General features: G+C 53.5%; 1 protein-coding gene and 2 long non-coding RNA genes across 5 annotated transcripts; 2 read left to right on the top strand and 1 right to left on the bottom strand.

Annotated features, from left to right (window-relative positions):
* Positions 1–1955: 1955 nt before the first annotated feature.
* Positions 1956–8472, top strand: LOC134145712 (uncharacterized). Of its 2 annotated transcripts, none has more exons than XR_009959668.1 (5): positions 1956–2130; positions 2506–2702; positions 4247–4387; positions 4676–4783; positions 7994–8472. It is a non-coding gene; the product is annotated as an uncharacterized LOC134145712 (long non-coding RNA). The 2 variants fall into 2 exon arrangements; XR_009959667.1 differs by lacking the exon at positions 7994–8472 and adding an exon at positions 5286–5358.
* On the bottom strand, positions 6862–18847 carry GATA2 (GATA binding protein 2). Of its 2 annotated transcripts, none has more exons than XM_062585511.1 (6): positions 18549–18847; positions 17541–18030; positions 16192–16791; positions 13290–13435; positions 10322–10447; positions 6862–9479 (listed from the first exon to the last, which is right to left on the bottom strand). In XM_062585511.1, the coding sequence occupies exons 2-6, from the start codon at positions 17767–17769 to the stop codon at positions 9180–9182; spliced, it is 1401 nt and encodes a 466-aa protein (XP_062441495.1). In that variant the 5' UTR covers positions 17770–18030; positions 18549–18847; the 3' UTR covers positions 6862–9179. The 2 variants fall into 2 exon arrangements, with proteins under 2 accessions (XP_062441495.1, XP_062441494.1); XM_062585510.1 differs by having other exon boundaries at positions 13290–13468.
* On the top strand, positions 17434–27297 carry LOC134145713 (uncharacterized). The gene is made up of 3 exons (XR_009959669.1): positions 17434–17648; positions 17982–18092; positions 27189–27297. It is a non-coding gene; the product is annotated as an uncharacterized LOC134145713 (long non-coding RNA).
* Positions 27298–27896: the final 599 nt, after the last annotated feature.

Consider the following 27896-nt stretch of genomic DNA (forward strand, 5'->3'; position numbering starts at 1 on the left):
AAAAGATGGCTGAAACCAGGGGCCTCCATCTCCAGGATTATCCATCTCACTTTCCACTGGAGCAAAATTCACTTCTGCATCCTTCAAAGTCAGCCTGCTGTGGGAGAGATGAAGGAAGAGAGAAAAGCAAATAACAAGGGGAACATTTCTTTACATCTTTCCTGGATAGCAGCATCATTTCCATTCCTACTGCTTGCAGGACCAGCTGTGGTTTCTGGCGATGCTGGTCACAGCCATCACCCTCCAGGCTCCTTTCCCTTTCATTATCCCTCTGGAGAACAGGACTCTTGTTAAAAACCCTGGATGTACCACTGTGAGCCACCTCTATTATTCACCAGCCAGTGAAGCAAGACAAGCATACTCTCCCACAGCCTAGGATGCCTCTCTGATCTATAACCAATGGGGCTATCTTTAATGGGATCAGACCCTGCCCTTTTCCACATCCCAGCGGGACAACACCTGCCCACCAGAGAACAAAGAGGAAACCTGTTGTGATGGGAAAAAGACAGCAAGTTCTCCCCAGAGAGGGAGTGAAGCTGTTTGATTAAGAGCATCTTTCTCCTAGCCAGCTGGTTTGCTAGCAAAACAACCAGCTAAGCTTTACCTTCATGCATGAGAAAAAATCTCTGTGAAGCAAATGCCATGACTCCAGTTTTACTCTCCTACATAAACCATAGGATATCTGGGGAAATCAGTGCACAAAAAGATTGTAGAAGCAAGAGGAAAAATCTTTTTACCTAAAAGCAATACTTAAAATGTAATTTTTAAAAGGTAAATTCACAACAGTATTTGAAATGTCGATATGGATCTGCACCTGCAAGGAGATCTGACTAGAAGCTTCATCTCTAACTTGCCCTCCTCAAAATACCAAGCAACTGCCCCAGAAGCCTATTTGTGTACGTTTCTCCTGAAGCCAGTGTTTGCAGGTGTAGCATTCTGGTCAGGTGCTGGTCTCTGTTCCAGCTGTGCCTTCTACGAGGATGTCCTCTAGAGAGTGTCGGTCCTGCTGCGTGCATACGTGCCCAAGGAACGCCCTTTCAGCCACAGCACGCTCAGCCCTGGGGCGAGGAACCAGGACTGAACAACCCAGATCTTCTCCGCAGCAGTGCCAAACTTTAAATCGGACCCTGCCGTCTTTTTCCATTTTTCAAATCAGAGACCATATGGCCTGGCGGCTGGTGTTTATCCCATGACCTGCCCAAAGCGAAACTGGCAACCGAGCATAGGTGCAGGCTCCAAGGGTGTCAGAAGAAAGTTACTGATGGCCCACGGGCCACTTTGTGTGTGTGGTTCGTTAGCCTTGTGCAGAGCTGGAGTGGGAGGACTCGGGCACGGCTGGGGGGTTTGCACGTGTGCGTCCTGGTTTCTTTGGTGCTTTTGTGATTCTGGCAGAAGTGTAAATCTGAAGACAGCTTCAGTTCTAGTGAATCCAGCATGTAACAAGAAGTTCACTTGCAGTTAGAGAGGATCTTACTGTGACCTTCGGTGAAAAAGAGGCATTGTTTTGAATTGTTAAACAGCTGTTAGGTTCCACCCCAGTAATGGTTGCGTTTCAGTAGTGAATAATACAAGCCTTAGGTAAACAGCCGGTAAAATAATTTGGGATCTTTCCTGGGGGGAAAAGCAAGCAAGCCGCTCTACAAAAATAAATTATTCTCTCTGCCTAGGAAATGAAGTGTTCTCCCTTTTATCAGCGAGAGGGCTGTCACACAAAATCTTTTCCCGCCTTTCTGTGCTGGAAACATCCCGGTGCAGTTTGCGACACGCTTTTTGCCTTCTTCGCCTTTGTAGGAAGCAAGAGATGGCTTTAGTTTGGATTCACGCATCTTTTCCCCCTTTTCCTCCTCCTCCTCTTGGGTTCGGCTCCATCCCTTCCTCATTCCGATCTTCTTAAAAACGCCCCCGCAGCCGCCCGCGTATTGTTCTGCGCAGGCACAAACACCGTCCCCTTTCCCGGCGCGGCCGCAGCTTGACCACGGGAGAAGCAAAAGTTTCGCTAAACCACTCCCTCCTGCGCGAAAGGCCGCGCGTCCCTTCGGCGCGCGCTGCGCCTGCCTTGGCGCGGGCAGGACTGGAAAGCGCCGGGCCTTGGGTCTTGGCCTCCATCGGATGAACGATTTCCCGTCGAAGGTTACTCACTTCCTGTTTTCCGTATTTAGACAATCTGGGCCTATGGGGAGGCTTTGATTTGTTGTAAACTTCAGCTGGTTTAAACGTTAAGTCGCGGGAGACCGAGGCGGGGGGGAGGAGGGGAAAGGCCTGGAGACAAATCAGGGCTGCTTAATACTGCGCCTGTGCTCGCGCGCCGTTGTCTAGTGCCCGTCAGAGCCTGTGAAAGGAGGAAGGTCAGGGGCTGGCAGCACGGGGGACGGGGAGAGGGCTGTCCGCAGCGGGCCGGGGCTGAAATCAGTGCGCGCGTGCGTGTGTGTGTGCGCGGAGCAGTTGGGAGCAGCCGGGTGATACACTCCAATGACTAATATCTCCAATGTGTCATTTTTGCCACAGCCAGCTGTACGGAGAGGCTAACGGCAGCGCAGCAGCTCCGCGGCGAAGGCGGGGAGGAGCCTCTCGGCCCGAGAGGAGCGTGCCGTGCCCTTCCCCGGTGCCTATCGCGGCACACCACGCACCGACGTCTGTTCCAGCTTGCCCAGAAGTCTGCTAGGCTGGAGCAAGCCAGCACTCGCGCGTAGCTGATGGCACAGGTCATGCCTTTTTTATGCCTGTTTTGCAAAGGGGAAACTAAGGCACAGAGTGCCGTGACTTTGCTTGCGGTCGGAAGGTAAATGTGTGAGGCATTGAGAACGAGTCCTAACACTAGTGAGGCAGTGGTCTTTCTCCTGAGATGTGTTTTGTCGTGAAAACCACCTTGCCTGTGCTGGTGGGATTTCTGTTGGGATAGAGAAAAATAGCGCACAGCCACAATAGACCGGCGTGCTTGTGGGTGCAAAGTTTACGTGAATGGTTTTGCTCTGTTCTTCTCTATTCATCTAAGTCTTGTCCAAAAGATTGACTTTCAAAATGGGGTGCTTTTACCTTCAATCTTTATGAAGGCTGATGAAGAAAAGATTAGAGGAAGGATTGAAATGCAGCAGGAGATGGTAAACAAATCTGAATTCTACAGTGAAATCCTGTAGGGATTTCCAGGGACACCCTGAAATCACTCCAGCAGAACAGCTTGCTAGAAAGGGGAGCAAAATGCCAACATAGGCAGGTGGGAGATGAATGAAAAGACCAGAGATAAAGAGCCACAACGAAAGCAGCGATGTAATGCTCTTCTCCAGCGCTTGTATCCCAGGGAAAGGAATCTGCCTTGTCCTCTGCCCGATGCAGGGCAGGCAGGAGCAGAATCAACTCCAGAGGAAAATAAAAGCACTAGGGAAGACTTTTAAGTGCCTAGGAGAAACAAGAGTCCACGTTTACCCCCGGCATTGATCGACCCAAATCCAAATGGGTTAAACGTGCTCTTGACCCTCCTGAGCCAGAGTTAACTTTCCTCTAAGCAGCTCTCTGCAGCCTAGCAAGCAGAACCATACAGAGAAACAGGGAGCAGAACACACGCGGGTAGCCCTCTTCTCCCTGGCATTGCCACATAGCCTGGGTTAACATTATACTACCCTGATTCAGTTTTTATAGACCAAACAGTAGCAGTTCCCTCCCTCAGTGGTATGTAGATGCCTTTCCCTGAAGGAGGGGTTAGTTCTCTATTGTGTAACTACCTGTCGACTGCTTTTTTCTACTATTATCTCTTACCCTGCTGAGTTTTTGGTGCTCAGAAATGCAACATAATTCTCACCACAGTGTTTTCCGTGGGTTTCCACTGATGGGGCCCTAGACCTCTGCACCGCACCTTGGCGCAGTCAGAGCAGCAGGTTTAGAGCCAGCCTTGGATCTGTCAGGGACACAGCAGACTGAATCAGGATCAACTGCAAAGCCGACACCAAGGGGAATTGCACCCAAAGCTGTTCAAGCAAATGGTGTTTCTGAATCGGCACCAGCCAGCTGCCCTGATGCTGAGGTTTGATCTGTTAGATCCAGAGCAGCCTGGTTTGCACTCGTATCACCATGCTTAAAGAACAGTCACTTAATCTCACTTAGAAATGTTTACTTGCGAGGACCAGATGGCCCAGGGAGTTGGGCTAAACAAAGCGTTTTACTTCTAGGTCATGCCTTCTAATCCCAGCCAGGTTGGCGATAGATGAACGTATTCACCTGATAGCCACTTTCGGCTTCATTTTTGGTGGTTTAGGCCAGTTTCCAAGGAGAGATGACACACCACAAAATCTCCCCCCGTGTCCTGCCACACTTGGTACTGATTTGACTGTCTCTGTGGAGAAGGCAAGGATCAAATGCTCCGTGGCGCCAGACTGCTTTCTTTCACAGCCTGCAGGTAAGGGGAAGTTGTCCTGCGTCTGGCGGTGTTGTGCCTGCTCTGCAGATGGGCAGGATTTCATTTTGCAAGGCTGCCAGCTCAACTCCTTTTCCCAACATGAATTCCATTAAAAAAATAGGGAAATGTTTAATTGCAATTGACATATAGGCTCTCTCCACAATGAACTTTACACACAATCACAGATAACGGCATCAAAATTAATGCCTGCTTCCCACTTGTCCTGCTATAAGCAATAAACGTTTGGCAAGTCAGTAAATAACAAAATTCTCATGTGGCCATCTACAGGTCACCAGGATACTTAAGAAGTTTGCGTTAATTATACCATGTTTGCCATCAAAGAGGGGATATTAACCCCTTTGAGCTGTTCCAGGAAAGCAGTGGAGTGATTTGGAAGTAAGTAAACAAAATGTTGTCACAAAAAATGCAATCTTTGAAAAAAAAAAAGAAAAAAAAAACAGAAAAGATGTTTCAGGCAAAAACCTCCCTAGACATCATGGAAAATAGGCTACCTTTTCAGCTTCCCTTTTATTTATTTTGTATTTTGACATCAAACACTCCCTGTAACCTAATCTTCTTGGCTTTTGATGTGGCCGTGGAGACATGACAATTAAGCACGGCTTAAAACAATAATCCCGACAACGGGAACCAAAGGCAAGTAATGTCAGGGTCCCCCCCTCGCAAAAAGCCTGTCCCCCAGTGTCTGGTGGCAGTGAAAGGACCATAAATCCCAATTTGTTGCCTCGATATCTGCTCTGCAGATTCAACACTTTGCGCAGAACTTTACGCACTTGCTCCGTTTCCATTCCCCGCTGTTTGTTTTTCTTCCGCTATGTAAAATATCTGGAGACGGACGCGATACACGCATTGCAGAGAGATGGGCTGATCTTTTTCACAGATTAGTGCCACCTGACAAACGCGGGATTACTCGTGATCCGTGCCGCAGGAACCGCCGCCGACCCCGGCCGGAGCAGCTCCCCTTGGCAAGCTGCTGGGTTACGGCCCCGGTTCGGCCAGCGGCGCCGGCCGACCCAGCCGAGCGCCTGCGGCGGAGCGATCCCGGGGTAAGCCTTAATCAACGCCGAGAGCCCGCAGGGGTATGTAATGCGCAACCAAAGCAAATGGCTTGATTATTCTAAATTATTTAAAAGCGATGCTCCTAGTTCTCCCGTTCCCTCCTCCAGCGGCCGTCTCAGGCGTTCGGAGATGGAGGGAGGGTGGCAGAGTTTAGTTATAACTCTGTTTTAAACCTGTGTGAAGATGAGTGTGTTTCTTTTTAAAATGAAGCTTGCACCACAAAGGTAACTGGAACCTCTGCTGTAAACTGCTTTTTTTTTTTTTTTTTTTTTTAATCTATATAAAGGGGTGTTTGCACTGAGCCTCGCTAAGCAAGCTGCGAGAGCCGTTTAACTCGTCTGAGGCGCTGCGGGAAGGCCTCGTCCCGGTTGCGTGTGCTCTCCGGCGCGCATCGAGAACCGCTGCGGCCGGGGAGGAGGCTTGTCCCGCTGAAGAGCGCAGTGTGGAGAGGGCCAGAGCTTGCACGCGCTGAAGAAGGAACTCATGTTTTATATATATATATATATATATTTTTTTTTTTCTTAACGAGTAAGGAGTTATCCGCAAGTCGGCTTCCACAGAAGTGAGACGCAGCTCCCTGCAGGGTCGGAGGAGGAAACCCAAAGCTCGTTAGCAGTTTTCTTGAAAATACTGCTTTAGCAGCAGCGCAGCTCGCCCCCGCCGGGGCCGGGGGCACCGTGCGAGTCCTCACTGCGCGCCGCAGGGCCCCCGCGAGGTCCCGCGCGGCTCGCGCGCCGCCGCAGAGGTCTGGCCATGGGAGAGCGGCCGGGCACCCGCAGCCTCCGCGGTCCCCGCGTGCAGCCCCCGCGCCGCGGCTGCGCCCTCCCCGGTCCCCGCCTTGTCCCTGCCTTCGCGCCGCAGGTGATGATGCCACACGGCGAGACGCCGCTTGCAGGAGTCACAGCAGTGCCCACTAGCCAGCCAGCTGCTTTTGCACATCTGCGCTGCTTTTAAAACTTTTTTTTTTTTAATTTGAAAAATATTCCCCCAAACACTTAAAAAAAAAAAATTTTTTAAGAGTGCAAACTGCAGTTCATCATCCGCAACGTGGCTGCTGCCTTAAGATTTTTAAACCGGTTTAGAAACTTTATCGCGCTCAACTGCTTGACCTCGCTGCCCCAAAACAACTCTGGAGAATGTGCTTTTGTACCTGAACATTTTATACTAAATCATTCTCCTGCTGCTTTTTTTGTCCCCCTCTAGTAGGTTTTTGAAATATCAATAGCCTGCTCTGCATAAAGTTTAAGCTAATAATTCTACCGGCAACAATGACGACAGTAATTTTTCCTTTCTCCCCATTAAAAGTGGCCTGTATGACATGAAGCTGGGCACAGGTACTTTCACAAAAAAGGTATTTTATTATTCTTAGCAATATTCACCTTGAAGGAATATGAGGAAAGCATACACTTTTTACAGACAATATATAAACATGTTGTACATAATTAACAATAACTTAGTTCACTAATCCAAAAATAAGCAAAATTAAAAAATTAAAATAAAAACAGAAAATACTGCAGAATTTTTTTATGCTGATACAAGTACAAAATAATTTAAATCTCGACTGCCGTTGTCTATGCTGCAGTGACTGACAATATATTGCACTTTGTCAACTGTATCAGTAATCCCTGTCTTCCACCCACATCCCTTCCCCACCCCCTGCCCAATGCCTACAGAAATTTGCGTCGGGTACAAATAATGTACAACTGTACCATTGTAAAGGTAAAAAGTAGAAAGGACCCAATTTTTTACCTCAGTAGATTAAAAACTCTTATGATTTCTCCCAATCATCAGTTTTGTTTCCTGTTTATTTCCACTTCTTTACAAAGTGCACCTATATGCCTACGCAGACCAGAAAAAGAAGGAAAGCAGGATTTTCCATGGCTGCTTGGTCCTTAGTTCATTATCAAATATTTGAATTATATATTTAGAAAAAAAAATGAATGTACATCCATTGTTACTTGTTTCATTGAGGTTTTTTTTCTTTAAAGCAGGACTTTTGCAGTAAAGATATAATTGGCTTGATCCAAAAAAAAAAAAAAAAAAAAAAAAAAAAAAGATAACCCCCCAAAAAAAAAATAACCCCAACAACAAAAAAAGTTAAAAAGTTAAAAAAATAAAATAAAAAGCTTGTCACAGAGTTAAGCTTATGTGGTTTACATTATCAAACCCCTCTGCTCATTGGGGCATTTTCATCAGAAGTATAGCTAAATATGTACACTGTATGTTATACTGGAGCTTGTGTTCACGAGAGGCATCAGATCATAACAATCAATAGAATACACTTCACATTGGCAATAGCTTTGTTTTCGGTCATTTACGTACAACATGGTTTAATAATGGGAGATTTCTTTTTTTCTTTCTCTTTTTTTTTTGTTTTTTTTTTTGTTTTGTTTTGTTTTGTTTTTTCATACACAATGCGCTACGGAAAGCGGCCGCTGCGCTTTCCCTGGTCTCATCAGCTGTCGCCGTGTCTGGGGTTTGACGGATGTGTGAAGCTCAAACTGATTGTCTCTCCCTCTCCCCCTCCAGTGAGCGCAGCCTCCTTTCTGCCCTTCCTCCCTGGGAAGTCCACCGGGGCCCGGACGCCCGAGACGGCGCGCGCACTGCCAGGCTGCGCGGGGCCGTGGTGGCCACACTGCCGTGAGTTTACCCAAGCAGCTCATCTGCATTTTTAAGCAACAGCTGCCAACACAACAGAACAAAATGCTTCAACCTCCCCAAGTCTGAGAGTTGGATGTTTTTATGCCCTGCGATGGTTTTGGCCGTGCTCGAAGGTAGCTGCGACCCAGCCTGGTGACCGCCTGCCCCTCACCACTCGCTAGTGCAGGATCGCCTTCCCAAGAGTCTCTTCCCAACAGTTTGACGGCCCTAGCTGTCTGCTTTGAGGAACGATAGGGTAGTGGGGAGGGGGGGGCTGCTTTTCTTTAAATAAATCTTTCATGTTAGGGAAAAGAATGAAGAAAGTGTGTCAAAGTAATCACTATCTTGGGCACATTAAAATCCTGTATTACACCTATATTTTTGCTTTTTTAATCTCGCCTTTTCCCCTTCGTAGCAGATATTTTGGTATGAAAAATAGATGGAAGTTAATCCAGTCCCCCCTCCCTTGTTATGAAGGCAGGTTTTCTTGCAGGGTGGTGATTCCAAACAACAGCACAAAAACATGCAATCAGAGGGGCTGAGGCGTTTTGTGGAAAACAAGAGCAAAATAAATATGACTTTGTGTCTGATTTCATTTTAAAAATTAAGTTTTTATAAAGATGTCCTTTCTTTCCCTCCCCAAACAAAGTCCGCGATAGAAATCCAGCATGTGTGGCTTCCAGTGAGCCGATTCCAATCCTCCGAGGCTGCTAGTATCTCTTTACAATATTCACAGTAATAACAAAGAGAGAAAGGAAAGCCAGTTCCAGCCTCTTCCTTCAGCTTCTGCCACCTTTTGTGTTCTGCTGGACCACTAATTATCAAACAGGTGAGTTCTTCTTTTTCCTTATACCTGAGGGGGCAAAGTGCGTTACAGGCACCACTATGCGTTGCTGCAGAAGACCCATCGTTTGCAAGGTTTTAGTCCAGCATTAAGAGTTAAACCACAAGGAAGCAAAGATCTTCTTTTGCCATCCTTACGTTCTCCTCTTTGCAGAACCTTTTCCTACTTGGTGTTGTCTTAGGCAAAGCCCCATGGTCTTAATCTCTGGGTGGGTCTCTCGGTCATCAGGTTTTATCCCATGGCTGTAACCATGCTGGATGGGTGTGGATGTCCGAATGAGATGCTGGAAGAAGGGTGGATGGGGGTAGGTGTTGGTAGGATGTGTCCAGAGTGGCTGAAAGGGGGCAAATGCCCCATTGGCGCCATGTGACTAGCAAGGGCAGCAGCGCTGAAGGGAGATGATTTCTCCTGCATGCACTTGGACAGTTCCTCAAAACATTCGGAGCCTTTCTTACTTTTCTTTGATTTGTTGGACATTTTCCTATTCCTAGTCTGAATTCCTTCCTTTTTCATGGTCAGAGGCCTGTTCACCTGCAAGAAATGAGAAAATCAGGCTCATGCAGACAAAATGACCTTATTGTGCAAAAATGAAAATATTTGGACAGCCCCCATGTGTTTTTCCTGGATGGAGACCTTTTTCTGGCCAGAAAAAATGGTGTTTCGCTCTGCAGAACTTGTTTATATTGATTTGTTTAATAAAACCACACACACAAAAAAAAAAAACCCTAGACATGAAAAACAAATTGAACTGAATTTGGCAGCTGATGACTCTCTTTCCCGTAGGCTTACCCTCAGTCCTCATTCATTTCCTAATAGGAGAGATCAAACTAGGAGGCACACATTGACCCAAATTCACTCCTAAGACAAGAGCAATCTTGTACGAGTAACCTGTTACTTACAGTTTAAATAATGTTTCAGCATGTCAAGTGATTCCTGCTTAGGTTTAATTTCTTTAAAAAAATAAAAATAGAACAAAGCCTTGAATGTAATTGTTTCTTAAAAAAAAATCAACACAAAGATGCCCTATTGGGATTAATTTTTGCACAGATTGCATTTCAAGTGGCCTCTATGTTTCTAGAGGAAAACCGCACACAAAATGTGCTTAGTTAAAACCAAGTGTTGTAACTCTATTTTGCTTGATTTGCCCAAGCGTTAGAAGCCACGCTAATACATTGTAATGTCACTGAACTTAGCATCACTATGCCTACAAAGAATGGCTGTCACTTCCCAGGGGAACCTCAGAGATGGGGGAGAAGGAATAAAACAACAACCAAACCCTGAAACCAATGAAAGCCCAGTGTGCACCATGCAGTTAAGACATCAATCGCAGCTAGGCAAGCAGCGACACATGAGACGAGCAAATAAATACTCACATTGTGCAATTTATAGTAGAGTCCGCAGGCATTACAAACTGGGTCCCCGTTTGCATTACGTCGCCATAAGGTCGTGGTGGTTGTCTGACAGTTGGCACAACAAGTCCCTGCTCTCCTGGCCGCTGACTAACCAAAAGAAAAGGAAAATTAACAACGTACTGGCAGGAGGAGGGAGCTCAGAGGAAAGGTCAGGTTGGGCTCAATATTGAGGTTGAGTAGAATTAATCCCAAGATTTTACAGAGCATTAAGGCTGAAGGAAAGCTCCTATCAGTTTTACATTTTGTTGCTGCTAGGTTTTTGTTGTAAGTGCAAGTATTCTCCTATGCTGCCTGCAGCTCCAAGCCCCCTGGCACCGTGTGTGCCGGGCAGCAGGGAGGGAAACAATGCAGCTCTTTTTGTTGGGATTGTTTTTAAAAAGAGGGAATGATCTTAAAGAATGTGATTTTTTACCCCTACTCTGGCCCTTTAAAGATGGCCACAAAAGAGAACCAACTGCATTGCTTAACTGGGTGCAGTATTTATCGGAGCCATCACTGAAAATTCAGTTTCCATTTACAAGTGAAAGGGAGAAAACAAAACCGGCTCCAACTTTCTTTAAATATTTAGCAAACCAAATTTCATGCCTTGGAGCAATGATTCCACTGACCCGTCTGCCGCCTCTGTCCCTGCTCAGTTCCTACTCAGTTCCTTGGCTGACAAGCCCTCAAACAACCGTCTTAAAAAAAAAAAAAAAAGAAAAGAAAAAGAAAGAAAAAGGACCTTTCTAGTTCGTTTTGTTCTGCTGAATTGGAGGTGGGGGAAGGAAAAAACACCCAAAGCGTTCACCTACTCCCCAAAACAAGACCAGGAAAAGTAGAACAGCAGGCAGCCTGCGGTGTCTGGAGGGGCCTTTGCGTAGCAGACCCTGCAATAACACATTCCTTGTGCAAGGCTGATACTGTTGGAAGTGTTAAAGATGGACTAATTGCACTACATATTTTGGGAGGGAATTTCTTATTAGAAAGCTTCAGCCATGGCTCTGGAAGTGGTCAGAACACAGTCTGTTCTGTGCAACTGCATCAGTGCTGAGGACTAAATGTTTTCTTAAATTAGCACAATTTACTCTCTAATGCATATCAATTGCATGAATTTCCCCAGGGCCTTGCTCCCTGGGTATTTTTGCAGTTAGCCACCGAGGGATCCCCAGGGTGAACCGCCAGCGAGGCCAGTGCGAAAGCGGGGTGCGCCGCGGGGAGCCGGCCCCCGGCAGCGCGGCAGGCTTCGCGCGCCTCCCTGCCCGCCGGCGCGGCCCGAAGCACGCGCTGACCCCGCGCGGGAGACGCCAGCACCCGTTCTGCTCTCGCTCGCGCTTGATTTACGCCACCGCCCTGTAGCCGCCCCAAGGCTGGCGGACGGCTCAGCAGCTGAAGGCGAGAATCGGACCCTTGGAGACTCACATATATTTTAGTCCCTTCCTCACCTGTGAGAACAGGCCAAGGGCACAGGCAAGGGGACCCCCTGCTGCAAGTACGCTCATGCAACCCGAACGCTTGCCAGAGCTCCAAGCACTGACAGCCTTAATCTGACCACTCTGCTATTGCTCGTCAGATGAACAAACTCCCAAAGATGGCCATCTCCTCTCCCCCACAAACAAGCAAACTACAGCGGGAAAAGGGGCAATAAACAAAAGCCATAAATCAATTAAAAAGCAAAACATTTAAAAACAACAACTAAACCAAAAGCAGCCTCCCTAGTTCCCCCAAATCCCTCGCAGCGAGCTAAGTATAACAGTCTCCCAACACACTGGAAGGTGGAGACCTCTGTTTGCATATTTGAGATGGCTTACTGATATTCAACTATGCTGCTTAACTCCATGGCCTGTCCCATTCAGCCTGGAAAGCACTTGAGCCTGAGAGACGATAATGTTACACTGTTGTCTTAACTTTTTTTCTATATGTCAGTCACTTTAGAAGGCAAGTCATTAAGAAGCTTGCATAGTTGAAATTCTGACTCAGGACAGAAATCTTCTGTATCCCATCCCAATGTTAGAGCAGTGACGCCAAATTTCTGCTCTCTGCTGTGCTCCCAGCCTCACTTAAAACGTGCCCACGAATGGCCAAGAGATTTAGGCACCATAAATCACAAAGCTCCCAAAAAATATATTTATTATTCTTAGCATTTTACGCATTATTTGTGGAGTAGAGTGTATTAGAAATTTCAAAACAGCAAGCATGACTGGCAAGGCTTGCCTATAGAAACTCTCTAAAGCTTTTAGAGTCAGGAAACAGATACACAAAGTTTCCTTATCTTTAACGTACAGATATCCGGATAGGAAACTACTACCAGGAGCTTAGAAAGGACATTTTTTTAAAATCACTCAAATGAAAATACAAAGTATAGGTGACTCCATGGAAAAATAATAGGATTTTTTTTGAAACAGTAGGGGATTGTCTGGGGAGGGAACCAATATTAATATTGCCAGAGACTGTAAGAGTGAAAATTACTTCATGGCTTTTATACAAATAATTATTAAGTAGGGAGCAGTAGCTTTGACTCATCTGATTTGTTTTGCTTTTTAGAGCTGGAACCTTTTTTTTAGCACACAGTGGAGGACATTCTCAGTCCTAACCCTTTCACTACCAGCGTGCTCCCCAAACGTCCCGAGAGGCCGAATGAATGAGGAATTAAATTAAAAGCTGTCATCTGAGGATAAACGGGGAGACGGATACGCGATACAGCGCAAGCATTCCCGCCGGCCCGGAGGCTCGGCGCGCCGGCACGCTCGCCATGGCGCTGGGGAGGGCGCGCGGGAGAGCGGCCCCCGGCGACCTCCGCGCCACGGACAGACAGACGGACGGACCCCCCCTCCCTCCCAGGCCCCTAGGCAGTGCCGCGCCGGGGCTGAGATGCGACACGTTATGCTTGTGCCTGTGTGTGGTCCCCTTTGCCTCATTTATCCCCAAACCCAGCAGAGCAGGAGACACCTACCAGCCTTCGTTTAGGTTTAATGAGAGGTCGGTTTTGACCATTCATTTTGTGGTAGAGCCCGCAGGCGTTACACAGGTAATGCCCGGTGCCGTCTCTTCTCCAGAGAGGGGTTGCAGTTGCTCCACAGTTCACACACTCTCTGCCTTCTAAATGGAAACACGAAGAAACCGGATTTCTTTCTTTAAAAACAAATTCACAAAAGCTTTTTGCATTGTCCTTTAGGCATTTTCCAGAAGTCAAAACAGTGTGTTAATTCAAGCGCAATCAGACAGCAGTGACATCTACAGCGCATGCAGCAAGGATCTTAGCGTTTCGAGAACGCCCAGGCTCCAGCGAGTATTTTAGGTCATGATCGGCAAAAGGCAGCGCTCTCTGCCAGGTGAGAAAGAGTGACACTCGCATTGTGTCGGATGAAAGTTATCGTTTCAGGACCGAAAATGCCCCTAATCCGCGCCGGGCGCTGCTCCCCTCCCGTCCCCGTTTCACTCCGGCGGCTGGATCGTGCCTTCTCCCGCCGCGAATACGCACGCACGCGTGCGGGCAAGCGCGCACACACGCACACACACCTGCACACGCACCAAACGGCGGGGGGGGGGGAAGATTCAAGGAGAAAGGCTTTCTGGAACTAAATCTAAGCCAAAATCCTCCCCCCCCCCCGGGCCATTTTCTGCTTTCCTTTATTATTTTGCTAACGCTGCTGGTAAGAAAGTAGAGCCGAGCAGATCAGGAGTCAACGCAGAATGCCAAAGGCTCAGTTATGATTTTTGTTCTCAAGGCATAAAACTGAAGTTAAGGCTGATTTATATAAGCAAGTTCAGTTTCATCAAACACTCTGGAAATTACTGTGAAAAAAAACGGCTTTGATTCTTTTCTCTTTCCATGATTTTTTCAACAATACAGTTTGGTTTTCGTAGGGAGCAGTTTAGCTTACTACTGTTTCATTATTAGTTTTAGTAATAGACACGGGAAACACAGCGTTGTGGAATGGAGCTATTAAAACCCAGCATGTAACTCCTAGATATCTATTTCTGCCTCAGAAAGCTTTCTGCTAAAAGTTCATTTGCCTCTCTGATGGTTCGGGGGCAGGTCTGCTTAATATAGCAATCTCCCTTAGTAGAGTTTATGCAAATCCTACAGTATTTAACTGCAGAGGAAATTTGCTTTTTTGCTAATAACTGAAGCAGGCCACGTCGAGTTCAGTGGGGCTTGTGTCTCCTTTAATCTAGGGAGTGGGTGGCTTTTAAACAACGCAGCCTACAGTGAAAAATGAGGGGCGCTCTGCGGCGTCTGCGTTTGTAGCTTTTGTCCCTGCTAGGGCAGGAAGCTGCAGGAGTCATCGTGTCGTGAGTCTTAGTTTTCCTACAAAAACACTGAGTGGTCACGAACTTTCCCCAGTTCCTTGCACAGGGGGCTCCCTTACAGCAAAAAAAACTCATAAAACAAAACAAAACAAAAAAGCCCCTTACTTCCCCGCTCTAATAAAATCATTGGCAACTACAGAAATAAAAAAAAGCCATTCGAGATCCATTTATCTTCAGAGACCTAGGTCTTGAATCTATTTCCAAAATCAGTAGGCTTGGACTACTAATTGCCTTTACATATTTGCTGCACTATTAAAAAAAATATGTATACATAATAGCGACTGCATTTAAATAATAGGAAGAGGGAGAGGGTGTTTTTCCCCTCAGAGGAGCCATTTGAAAGAGAGCTGATAAGGTTGTAAAGTATCTGGTATTTTTGTCGCAAAACTCATAAAAAGAGATCGCATTTCTAAATTAGTCTGCTTTAAAAATAGATGTTATGTGGTGTATCCATAAGCATATATGTGCATTGTTATATAAAAAATATATACAGAACAAGTATATATAGCCATTTTATTTTTAAAAGGTGATCTAAACACAGTCCTTAAATGCAGTATTTAATTTCCTTCCACTGCTGAGGATGTTAAACCAGGAAGGCTGGTAAAATCACATAAATTGCCTTAATTCATCTGCCTAGTTGCACAGCTGGTGTGATTTCAAAGTGAGAGCAAAACTTCAGCCATCAGGTAATTTGCTGATTTAAGGACTGCACTTTTTGGAGGAAAGGCAAGGAAGGGTTATGAGTAAGGGAGGAAATCTGCAGCGAGTTGTTAGCAAGCAGAGATGTGTCTGGTTCAGGAAAAAAAATGCGTATTTTCTAGTTAGTGCTGAAATAAGTTAGCAATGACTGGGCACCTTAGTCTTTTGCATTGGTATGTAAACTATATTTGAACTTTTGCTCCTGTAAAATGTGAAGGAAATAAGGCCCTCTGCGATTTTAAGTGGACCGGCCGGGGAAGTTTCGCTTTCATCCTGGGCTGGGGCCTTCTTTCATATTAATGAAGAGACACTAAAAATGTTGAAGGAAGAAAAATCTATGGCTAGAAACTCCTCACATGGGATCTGCGGGAGTTTTACCGACCCGGGAGGGCAAGATCGGGCCTGAGCAGCTCGGGCGGCTGTAGCCGGCCGGGGACTGCTTTTTTCTCCGAGCGAAACGTTTTCCTCGTATAAACCCCTCCTCGTAGAGCTCAGATCTGCCAGCTCGCTCTGCGCTGGTTCCTGTGTCCCTCGGCCCCATCCAAGCAGCCTGCGGGCAGCGCCCTGGGGCTCCGCAGCCACCACGGGCATCCCGGCACCCACAGACGCTTGGTGCGAGCCCCACTGCCTAGTCTAAAACCCCAGAGAAGCGGGACCAAGCGATCACCTGCCCTCAGCCCCGCCGCTGCCTCCAGCCTCGCCCCCGAGGGGCGAGCAGAGCCGGCCGCAGCACTCGCACACACGCACGCACAGCACCCCGCAGGAGGGCCCCAGCCCCGGCCCGTCCACCCCAGGGATGTGCCCGCCGCGGCCTGCCCCGTCACACGGCGGGCAGCACTTACCCGAACAGGACCTGGCCTTGCTTCGTGGCTTGGGGGTGAAGCTGGACGCGGGGCCCCCCAGGAAGCTGCCGGGGTGGAAGAGGCTGCTGCTGTAGTCGTGGGCAGCCGGCACGTAGGAGGGGTAGGTGGGGATGGGGTGGTGGGTGGAGGGCTGGGCCCCCATGCTGGTGAGGCTGCTGCGCAGCGGGCTGGCACTCTCCATCTTCATCCCTTCCGACAGCGACACTTGGTACTTGATGCTGTCTTTGTCCTCCTGCCGGGCCCCGGCGGAGGATGACGGGGAGGCAGCGCTGGTGGAGTTGGGGTCCGGGGACACTTCCTTGGGAGGCGTCGGGGGGAAGCCGAAGAGGTGGGAGCCCGAGTGCGAGGCCGGGGTGAGCGAAGACACAGAGGCAGTGCTGGACGTGCTGCTGCCCGGGTACACGGAGATGGCCCCGGGCGCGCCGGCCGCAGAGGGGTGCAGGGGGGTCTTGGTGAAGGGGTTGACGGTCCAGGGGTTGTGGTGATGGGCAGACAGTGCCGCCTTGCTGCTGTCCAGCCAAGGGATCCCGGGGCTGTGGATAAGATGAGGCCGGCACATCTGACTCCCCGTCAGGCGGGCTGTAGGAAGAGAAGAGCGTTTGGGATCAGCGCGGGGCCGGGGGCCGCTCAGGCCGGCGCGGCCCTGGAAGCCGCCCCGCTGCCAGGCCGGGCCGGGCAGACCCCGCTCTGCGGGCCGGCGGAGGGGAGCCGGCCGGGGGCCGAGTCTGACAACGCGGAGGAGAGCGGCCACACTGGCGCTTCAGCCGCTTCTCCCCGCCGCTCCGAGAGCGGCAGCGGCCACCCGGGGAGGCTCTGAGAGCAGGAGACGGGCAGCTCGGGGCGGGGGGAGCCACGCCGGGAGCAGCTGGTCAAGGCACCCCCTCTCCTCCCACCCCGCTCCTCGAAAGAAGCAGCAAACCCCTCTCTGCTCCATCTCCGAAGCTGCTGCAGCACTTTCTCTTCTGCTCTTAAAAACTCCCCCAAATAAAATCTATCGCTGATTTGAATTGGTCGTATTTTGCATCCGGGAAGTAGCCGCGTCTGAGAAGTTTTAGGCTGTGCACGCACTATTTCCCCTTCCTCTCTCAACCCCCCTCTCCCTCCCCTCCACCAGTGCTTGGTTATCTTTAGGGTTAAACCCACCCGTGCCTCCCTTTCTATCCCGTTTTCTTCGGCCTCCTCCCCCCCGCCCCCCCCGGCCCCGACACCCCGAGGCGGCCCCGAGCGAAACTCCTCGCCTCCGCGCAGGACATCCGCCGGCCCGCACGGAGGAGCCGCGGGCTGGGGCAGGGCGAGGGGTGCCGAGCGGGGCAGAGGGGCGCCTTTACCGTGTGCCTGGCTGTAGGAGACCCTGGCGCGGGCGTGGGCAGAGTTGGCGTAGTAAGGGTTGCCCTGGGAGTCCAGGTGGTTGAAGAAGACATCGACTTCGTCGGGAGGTAGGAGCTGCGCCGGTTCCATGTAGTTGTGCGGCAGGCCGGGGTGGTGGCTCTCGGGGTGCTGCCCGTTGAGCACGGCGTGGTGGGCCATCCAGCGGGGCTGGTCCGTGGCCACCTCCATCGCGGCCTCGGGGCTCCGCGGCCACCCGCCCCCGCGGCGGCGCTCGGCGGGCTCCGGCTCGGGGGGCTGCTCGGGGAGGTGGCGGTGGGGGGGTATGATGCGAGGTGCGGTTTAGGGAGAAAAAAAAAAAGAGTCGGATGACTCGAATTTGCCCTCGGATGAGTAGGGGTGGGGGGAAACGGCCCCCGGAGTAAAGGTGTCCCCTCTGTCAGCAGGAAAGTCGTGGAGGCAGGTCCTGGGAGGCGCCGGGGCAGACAACACCTGTAGGGAGACAAGGACGCGTTAGCAGCTCGGCAGGCCCGGGGAGATGCACTGCCCGCCAGGTTGGCTCCTAGCTGCCTCGTTTTCCCGGCGGTAAATGAATGGGGAGGGGGAAGCGGAGCCCCTCCCCCCTTCCAAAAATATCCTCTCCCCCAAAGTCCTCGCCCTGCGCCCTCCCTTCTCATTGCCCCACAAAATAAACAGAGATCCCATTTCAAACTCTTTACTAAAAAAAAAAAAAAAAAAAAAAAAAAAGCAAAAAGCTTCCTTTTCCCCCCTTCTCTCGCTACAAACGTCAACAGGAGTTTTTCCAGCTGGCTTTCGGGGGGGGGGGAGAAGGAAGAACGGCAGATCCAGTATAACGTACTTATAGTAAAAACTCCGGCAGACACAAAAGGAAAGGGAAGGGAGAAGGAGAGGGGGGAGAAAAAAGAGAAACGGGGGGAGAGGGTGTTGCAGCGCGAGCGGCGAGCGCGCCCTGGCAGCAGCGCGGCGCCCCCCCCGCGCCCCACACTTACCGGCGCCGGAGGCAGGACGCCTCTGCGGGGCGGGCGGCGAGGGAGCCGGCCTGGAGGATGCGAGTGCCGCGAAGAGAGGGGAGAAAGGGAAAAAAAGAGAGAGGAGGGAGAGAGAGGGGAAAAAAAACACACACACAGAGCGAGCGAGGGAGGGAGGGAGGGAGGAGGAGAGAGGGCTGGATGGAGGGTGTTACTCAGATGGCAAAGCCCGCTGCTCTGGCCGGCTCGGTCCCATCCCCGCGCATCCTATATGAGCGCTGGCGCCAGCTGGCCGCGGCGCCGCAGACGGGCCGGGGCGCGCAGGGCCGGCGGCCGGGCCAGCCAATCCCGCCGCCCCACACCGCCCCCGACCGCACCCCCGGCCCCAAACGGAGCCGGCCGGGGGGGCGCAGACCCCCTCCTCCGCCCGCCTTCCCCGCCCGCAGCATCCTCGCCCGGCGGCGCCGCGGGGGCTTTCCCTGCCCGGGCGCTGCACGCCCCGCCGGGGCGGGGATAGGCGCTGGGGGGCTGCGGAGTCAGCCGGGTGCCCCGGGGGCGGGGGGGAATAGATGGAAGGGGGGGGAGCGGGAGGAGAAAGCCGCGGGGGCCGGGGCGTGCAGCGAGGCAGGGCTGCGGGAAAGGGCTCGGCGACGGGGGGAGGTGGCTCCGTCGGGGCGCTCGGCTCCGGCCCGGGCTGCGGCGCCGCCACCGGGATGCCCTGGGGCCGGGGGGGCCGGGGGCAGCGCCAGACCGGCGCGAGGGCGTTAAGTACGCTAAAAAAAAAAAAAAAAAAAAAAAAAAAAAAATCTGGGAAAGCAACGCGCGCGGAGCCGGGAGTGGAACAAATGCCAGCGTGGTCGTTCCTGTCACGATAGTTTGAAATAACTGTCTGAATCGGCAAAAATAAATAAATGCGAGGGCTCCGAGCGGGCCTGGGAGAGGCCGCAGGCGGCAGGGCAGCGAGGGGGGCCGCGGCCCGGGCCGGCGGGGCCGCTCCGAGCACGGCCGGACGCGGCTCGGCCCCGCGGTTCGGCTCGGCCCCGGGCAGGGGCTTCGCTGCCGGCGGCCGCAGCGAGCAGCCGGGCCGGGCTGGGCCGAGCCGAACCGCGGGGCCAGGCGCCCGCGGCCTCCCCCGACGGGGCTGCGGTGCCGCAGCCTTTTCTTTTTCCACCGCCTTTTACGAAAACCCGTTTTAATATTTGCAAACACTTGAACGGTTTTTGCCGCACGGTTGCCGATCGGCGGGTCAGGGAGAAGCGCAGCCCGAATCAACAGGCGCTTTCTGCGGAGTTTAGGGCACGTTTAGGACGCAGTCAGGAGCGTGGAGTCGGGCTCTCCGTTACCCCTAAAAGTGCCGATAAACCCGTCTGCATTTGGGGAGGGGAAAGAAAGGGGGGGAGGAAAGGAAAGGAACAAACACCCACCAGCGCCTGCAGGTCCTGCTTCACGGCGCTCCCCTCCCAGTCCTAAACCTCTAGTTTCCTAGGAAAAGGGAAACGCTGGTTGCAACCCCTCAACTTCCAAGCTGGACGCGAGGGGAGGGCAGCGCCCGAGCCCGCGGAGAAGCGCGGGGGGCGGCGGAGAGCGGCCCCGCGCCCGCCGGGCAGGGACCCCGACGGCGGGGTCGGGGCAGGAGCTGCCGGGCCCGTCGGGGCTGTGAGGGGAGGGCTGTGCCCCCCTCCCCCTGGTGCCCAGGCGGGGGGGTGCCTGCAGCGGCGGGGCGCCGGGGCCGCCCGCGGGCCGGCGGCGCGGGGTGCCGGCTGCCGGCCTCCCCCGGCCCCGCGGCCCCAGTCACTACGACGCCGGAGCTCTGACGTCACCCGCCACTGCCAAATTCGCCAGGAAATGAACTTTTTTTTTTTTTGAAATAATAACAATAATAATAATGATGATGACGGTAATAATAATAAAACTCCCTTTCCTCGCAGCAGAGCTCGTCTGGCCCGAGCGACACGGGGCTCCCTCCCCAGTTACTGCTCCCTCCCCACCCACTGCCCCCCCTCCCCACCCTCCGGGGACCCACAGCGCAGGCCCATGGGGGACCCGCAGCGCGATCCGGCGGGGCAGGCGAAGCCTGGGGGGCTCCGGAGGCTGGGGCAGGGGAGCCGCCACCACTCCCCCCTCCCCGCATCCCCTCCTCTGAGGGCCTTGTGCGCCCCAAACCCTCGGGGATCGGCGGCAGCGAAGGGGCCGGGCCACCCCTCGCCCCCTCCTGCCGCCGGTGTGTGTGGGGGGGGGTCACAAGCTCCGGGCCAGGCGGCAGCTCCTCCGTCGGCTCCCCGGCGCGGAAGGGGCGGTGGAGCCGGCTTCTCCCGGGACGAGGTGGTTGGCTCGGGCAGGCCGGGGACAGGAGCTGGGCAGGGCTTGGTGGGAGAGGGGACGCGGCTCTGGAAGGCAAGTGCCCTCCGCGCTGCTCCCTGCCCCTCGGCAGTGTGTGCAGGGGCGCCTTAGCAGGCCGAAGGGGCCAAGGAGGAAAGGGAAACAGAGAAAAAAAAAAAAAGGAAAGAAAGAAAGAAAAAGAAAAGAAAAAAAGAAAAAGGAAAAGGAAAGTTAAATGGCAGAGCGAAAAGCAAGCGAGCTGTCTAAAAATCCAGCTTCTCCCCCCACATCGGAAGCAATTTTTTTGCCACATGCAACTTCCCCCCCCCCAAAAAAAAAAAAAAAAAAAAAAAAAAAAAAGCTCTACCCCTTAGAATGGATTTGGATTTTTGTTTTTATAAAGAAGGGAGAAAATAAAATAAACCTGGGCGTTTGAAGGTAGGTCTCTCTGGTGCCTCGCTCTGCAGCTGCCGGAGCTGCGGCGAGCCGTGCCCGGTGCGGGCAGCCCGGGGCCGGGGGGGGAGGGGGCCGGCCCTACAAGCGAGGGCAGCGTTTCACAGGGGGATCACCCCGCTCCGGAAAACGGGACGGCAAGGCCGGCTCCAGCCCGGCGGCCGGCGGGCAGCCGAGCGCCTCGCTACGCCGTCATTAATTGATACGGAGGTTTTAATTATTGCCCTGCTGCCAGCGGCGTGGGCCGCGATTTTTTTTTTTTTTTTTTTTTGGGGGGGTGATGATGGGGGAGGTTGGGTGGGCTGTTTGTTTTAGGCAGGTGATAAAATCGCAGTTAACGAGCTGATAATTCGTTCGTGTTTGTTTTAAAAGACAAATTGTAAAGATTAATCAGGCGGCTTGATTTATGGCGAGGCAGACCCCGGAGCGGCCCGGCAAGGGCTCCCTGAAGCCCCCGGGTCGGGTTACCCGGCGGCCGGGGGCGCGGGAGGGAAATAGGACGACAGGGGCGGCGGCGGGTCCCGCGGCGCTGCCCGGCCGCAGCCCGCTCCCTCGGCGCCCTCGGCCGCGGCGGGCCGGGGCCGGGGCCGGGGCCGCCCTGCGCCGCCGCCGCCCCGGCGCCGCGCTGAGGGCACCGCGGCGGCTGCCGGCCTTGCGGCCAGCAAAAGGCGAAGCGCGTCTTTTGGGTCCCCTCCGCACAGCCACCTCCTATTAAAACCCTTTGCAGAATAAATGAGCCCTCCAGCAGCGAGAAACGATTTCTGGTGACGGAGCGGCTTAATTCCCGCGGCTGAGGTCGGCAGAGCGCGGGTATTTCCTCGCGAGGCGGCTCGGAGGATTTTATTTCTTTTTTCGCCTAGTCCTTTCCGCACTGCCTGTGTTTGGAGAGCCGGCTGCGAGCTGCAGCCCTCTGCGCTGCCCGGTGTGGGACACCAGCCTTGCCGTGAAATGACCCATTGCAGCAGCGTGCGGGGCAAAAGCGTCCGGCTGCACGTCTGGGGCTCTTAATTGAATTGATTCACCCACCGGGAACATCAGCAACCGCGCCAGCTCTTGGAAGCAAGCAGCTTAACTCGTCTCCGGAGCCGGCAGCTCAGCCTGGTTCGCACGGCTGGTTAAACAACTCTCTCATCAATTTTACGAAAAGCCTCCGGGGAGATGGTACGCCGGCAGCCAGCCCCTCCTCGAGCCGCGGAGCCGCCGCCGGGCTCCGCGCGGCCCTCCGCGCCGTGGCCCAGCGGAGCCGGCCCGGGGAGCCCCGGCAGCCCGCTGCCTTCGGGACGTGCGCTGCTTTCTTAGCTCCTCGCACGGCACTGCTTGCAAAATCCCCCTTTTCCTCTTTTTCTTATTTCTTTTCCCCACAAAAGGGACTCGGTTTGATTAACTTTGTTATCGTTGTTGCACTTTTTTTTTCAATACGGGAGATTTCCCAGATCTGGAAGCACAACTGGTTATTTTAATTTGATTGACAAGTGATGTCATATCGTTAATGGGGGGGGGGAAGACGACAACATGTTTTAGCAACAGTTAGTAGCGTTGTGTGATGGAGTTGACACCTATGCCCAGGCAGACGCGAAGGCAGAAAACAAATATCCCCAGACGTACACACAGACTATTTATTTACACGCCTGGAGGGTTTCTTTTCGGTTTTATTTTTTGTTGTTGTTGTTTCTTTTGTTTTGTTTTTGACCCTGGGTGCTTGGACGAGGGGGGGGGGAAGTATACAAAAGTATACCTGAATAAGCGAGTCTCCGCTGCAGGGCTGGTTCGGGGCCGGCGGGGAGGACGCGGGGACGGAGCCGAGGGAAACCCGCGTGCGCCGGGGCTGGAGCCGCCGCTCGCTCCGCGCACCGGCCGCCGCTCCCGGCCCTCCGCACTTGCCTTGCGACGCCCCCCGGCGCGGGTGCCCCGGCCGCGGAGAGCATCCTGCAGCCCGCCCGGTTAACGGGGAGGCGGGGGGCGAGAGCTCCCGGGGAACCGTGCAGCAACCCTCGCCCCCCCCCCCCCCCCCCCCCCAGTGCCATCCGCCGCCGCGGCAACGAGCAGCGAGGAAAGGAAGCGGGAGGGGGAGAGAAAGAAAGAAAAAGAGGAGGCCGAGAGAGCCCAGCGCCGGGCCGCGGTGCTCGCGGCAGCCTCCGCCGCCGGGGCCGCCGGGCGGGTCGCGCCGAGCCGGGCGCCCTCCGGGCCGGGCCGGGCCGGGCCGCACCGCTCCGCTCCGCTCCGCTCCGCTCCCGGCCGCGGCGCCGAGGCAGGTACCGCCGCCGCCCCCGCAGGTGGGAGCCCCGCGCCCCCCCCCCCCCCGGCGCCCCCGTCCCATGTAGGGGCCGGCACCGCACGGCCTGGCCGCCCCCCCCCTCCCCCGCCGCCCTTCCTGCCTTGGGTTTGTTTCCTCGGGGCTGGTTTTTGGGAGGGGAAATTCTTGCTTTCTGCCTCTTTTCGTTTTTGCCTCGCTCCTGTCTCCTCATTGCTTGTCCCCCACTACACACCACCACCACCAATCCTGCATTACTAGCACATATTAATGGCTGCTAATAGGGTTATAAAATGACACAGTTACCTCTTAACCACAAGACCCTATTTAAGCTGCATTTTTAAAAAGGACGGCTCGAGGAATAAATCACAGAATACTTAATCTTTCCCTTTTTTTAAAAGTACTGTAAAAGCTTGCTCGATATTCCTCACTATCCCGCAGACCATTTCTGCGGGGCATTTCCCTCGCCTCCAGCCCACCGTGGAAACGGTGGGTCCCAGGCGTCCCCCCCGGCCCACTCCCGCACCCTCGTGCGCACCCGCGTTCACCTGCGCTTTGTCCGCGCTCGGCCCGGGCTCTCTCGGGGCGGTGCGGCCCCAAGCCCGCGCCCCCGGGCCGCCCGCACCCCCGCGTAGCTCCCCGTGGTCCCTCGGCGCAAAAAACGGGGAAGAAAAGCCTCAAGCCGACCCCGGCGTCCGCCAGAACAACGTCTTTTGTGCAAGTTACTAAAGAAAAACGTGTCCAGGGGGAACAGAGGGGGTGCACACGCACACATTTGTTCAGAGAGACGTATTTTTTTTTCAGGCTCTGCCACGAAAAATTTCGTTCGCAGGAGATCGATTTAATTTCCCCCCGCCTTTCCCCCTTTCCCCTCCACTTTTTTTTTTTTTTTTTCCTTTTTTTTTTTTCCTTTGCAAGGTTATTCCGGGCGCAGCTATTGCAGGAGGGAGGAAAGAAGCCAATTTCGCAGGTTTGATTTGTTTGTATATACTTTGCTGGGGAGAGACCAGCCACGAGCTGGGACACGGCTCGTGTCACTCGTGGCCTGGGACCATTCGCGGCTGTCCCCGACCCCCGGCGCAGCCTGCGGCTGCATTTCGCCGTGGCTCCTCTCTGCAGCCCAAGCTGTGAGCCGGGGGGCTTGAACCAGGCCAGGTTTTAGATTTACAACAAAAAATAAATTGCGTTTAATAAAGATGCTCCGTGGTCTCTGGGAGAACAATCCCTGGCCGGCAACCTCCTTATTGAAATCGCTTTTCTTATTGAAATCGCCTCAAATCCAGGCAGGCTCCACTCCTGGTTGCCTTTATTTATTTTTTTTCTTGCCTTCCAGCCTCTGCACCCCAAAGCAAAAGGAGGATAAAGAGGGGAACTTTGCACATACAAAAAAAAGGAAGGGGGGAAGCCCACAGAGAAGAGCTGCCCAGTGCCCGATGTGGCTGGGTAATTTTAAATCATGCAAAGCCCCGTAAAGCTGCTGCACGGGACTGGGACGGGGAGGACTCCCCGGCAGGCAGGTGCAGGAGGAGAGGGAGCAGGGCCCTGCCGAGCTGCCGGCTTTCCGGGGGAGAACAAACCCTCGCATCTTTTTATGCCCAAATCTGCCCACAATGGGAGCGAGGAGATAGGAGGCGGCTGCGGGGAGGGGGCGCGGGGAGGGAGGGCAGCGGCTCTGCGCGCCCCTCCGCCTTCCTCCGGCAAGCGCCTGTCTGGCCGCGCTGGGTGAAACGCAACTTCCCAAGATGGAGATTTAAATAATCACGGCGGCGGCGGCGGGCAGGGGACGCGCGGCCGGGCGCGGCGGCGGCGGCGGGCTCGGGGCCGCCCTCGGGCGGGCGCTGCGGCGGCCGCGGGGCTCTGCCCGGCCCGGTGCCCGCGGGTCCCCCGAGCGGGGGCGGGGGGGAGCGGAGGGAATCGCTCCCGTCGTTTAAAATCCGTGACCACCCGGTGCCCGTTCGTCCCGCGGGGAGCGGCCCCGAGTCCTGCAGCGGCCGGCGCGACACGCCCGGGTCGCTGCGGCTGCGGACCGCGGGTGGCGGCGTGACAGCCCGCGGCGCCGGGGAGGCGCGGCGGGGCTCCGCGCACGCCCGCGCAGCTGCCTCCCTTACCTTGCCACTCTGCAGTCCTCGCCTGTCTCCCAGCTTTCTGCCCCGTCCCTCGAAAGCGCTTCTCTGCCGCTCCGCGGGGCCGCTCCGCCGGCTGGGGAGGGGGCGCGGAGCCGCCTCCCGCTGCGCCGGCCCCGAGCAGCGGCCGCGCCGCGGGCCGAGGGTGCGCGCAGCGCGGCGGAGGGGCTGCTCGAGGTGCGCTCTGCTTAAAACTGGCAGCAGTTTTCGAGCTGAGCCCTTTTTTTTTGTCTCTCCCTCCTTCCCCCCGTCCGTTCCTCCCTCCCTCCCTCTCTTTCCTCTCTCCCTTCTTTCCCTCCCCTTCTCTCTCTCACTCTCTTGCATTCAAGGATGGCACAGCGAGCCACTGTGTATTTATGTACATAATAAGGCAGCTCGTCCCCTCCACTTCATTTGCATCATTACAATATCTGTACAAGCACATCACATTGTCTGTTGCTTGCACCTTTTGTTACGGTTGCTGTCACAGTCTACGCGACTTGACTTTCATATTTTAAATGAATTGCTATTATACCAACAACACATACACACACACACACACACACACACACATCCCAGGCGCTGGGAACCCGGGCTCGGCGCGCAGGGTCTGCAGCCCCAGCCTCTCCCCAGCCGCTCTCTTATTTCAGTGGATCTCAAGGAAGATGGGATGGGGGGAGAAGCTCTGTAGTAAATTATTAGTAGAAATTGTTCCTATTCGTATTATTTTTTTTCCACTCCCTGGTGAAGGGATTTTTTTTTTCTTTTTGCGTTGACCAGCCTGGCTTTTGTATAACCTCGTTTCTCTTCTCCCCCGTGTTTCCCCATCTAAAATCAGTCTTTCGGGCTGTGCACCTGCACGTAAGAGAGGCAGCGGAGAAGCTGGAAGGGGCGAAAGCCGATATTACGCGACGAATCGTTGTCGCAGCTAGCAAAGAAACGGTAAAACACACATCTCTCGTAGCCCATCGGGCAACTTAGCCAGAAAGAAAGTCTTTGGCAGTGCCGGCGCCGCAGCCTCAGCCCCGGCTGGGAAATCCTCACCTGCGGCGTGTTTTCCTGCCGGGGCCGCGGGGCGGTTTATGCGCGGGGGCGGCGCGACCACCGTGCGCGGCCGCGGGGGCGGCGGGACAAAGGCCGGAGCGGCCGGCGGGGGCCCCGCGGGAGCGGGGAACGAAATACGGTTGAGGAACGGAAGGAGAAAAAGTTTCGCGGGAGCAAAATTATCATCATAATGGAGGTAAAAATGTGAGCAGGGGAAAACGGGGGGGGAGAAGCCTATTCTGCTGGCATTTTCTGTCTGTCTTTGTGATACGGTTCGGGGGAAAAAGGGTCCTTGATATGCGGCAGATAATTCTTATCAGCTCCACGCAGCCTATTTCCAAAGTAAGTGTTTTAATTACTCCTCCTGTATTACCCTTCATCCTCCGAGAAAAGATACATCGCCAGATTTATGCAGGGGAAAAAATACAAAAAACCGTGATATTAAAATATATACATATATATATATCCCCATCTTTTTTCCCTTGTGCCCAGGAAGAGAGAGAAGCTGTCACCAGCCGCGTCCAGGGATCGCCCCAGCACGGAACGACTCTAAAACGCGGGGCCGTCGCTCAGGAGGAAAAACTGCTGGAAAAGCGGGTGTTGAAGCCTGCGGATTTTTCCCCAGGCGGGGACCGGCGGGGGGGGGCTCCGGTCCGGGGGTTCGGGGGCTTTTGAGCCTCGCGAAGGAGCAGGGCTGCAAGCCGAGGCTAGCCGTGCTCCCGCCTGCCGCCGGCCGGGCTGTCCCGGGCTGTGCCGGGGCCAGGACACCCCCAAGTGCCGCAGAGGCATTGAGAGCCGGGGGGGAAGGGCGATTTCCCCCTCATTCCAGCTGGAAGAGAAGGATGTTTTCCTCTGCTGCTTAGCTCTCTTACTAAAGATGTCACCTGAAAGTCTGGGAGGAAGGGAGGACCGTGTTCAGTTCTCTTCCACGGTAACAACCATATATTCTGCATATTGAAAAATAAGATAGACAGTGGGGAAAGCTTTTTTTTTTTTTTTTTTTTTTTTTTTTTTTAACAACCTTTTCAATATTGATTCAACAACAACAACAAAAAATAGAGGGAGAAAATTTAAAAAAGAGAAGAAGCTGCACCAGCAGCAGGGAGAATATAGGCTCAGCAACTCTCCAGGTTCGCTTCCTTATTATTACTATCCAGGGGTAATTTTTCATCTCTGCTAGCTAATCTTTGTTCCTTGTGA

The sequence above is a fragment of the Rhea pennata genome, chromosome 12 (genome assembly GCF_028389875.1).
Source record: "Rhea pennata isolate bPtePen1 chromosome 12, bPtePen1.pri, whole genome shotgun sequence".
Classification (NCBI taxonomy): Eukaryota; Metazoa; Chordata; class Aves; order Rheiformes; family Rheidae; genus Rhea; species Rhea pennata.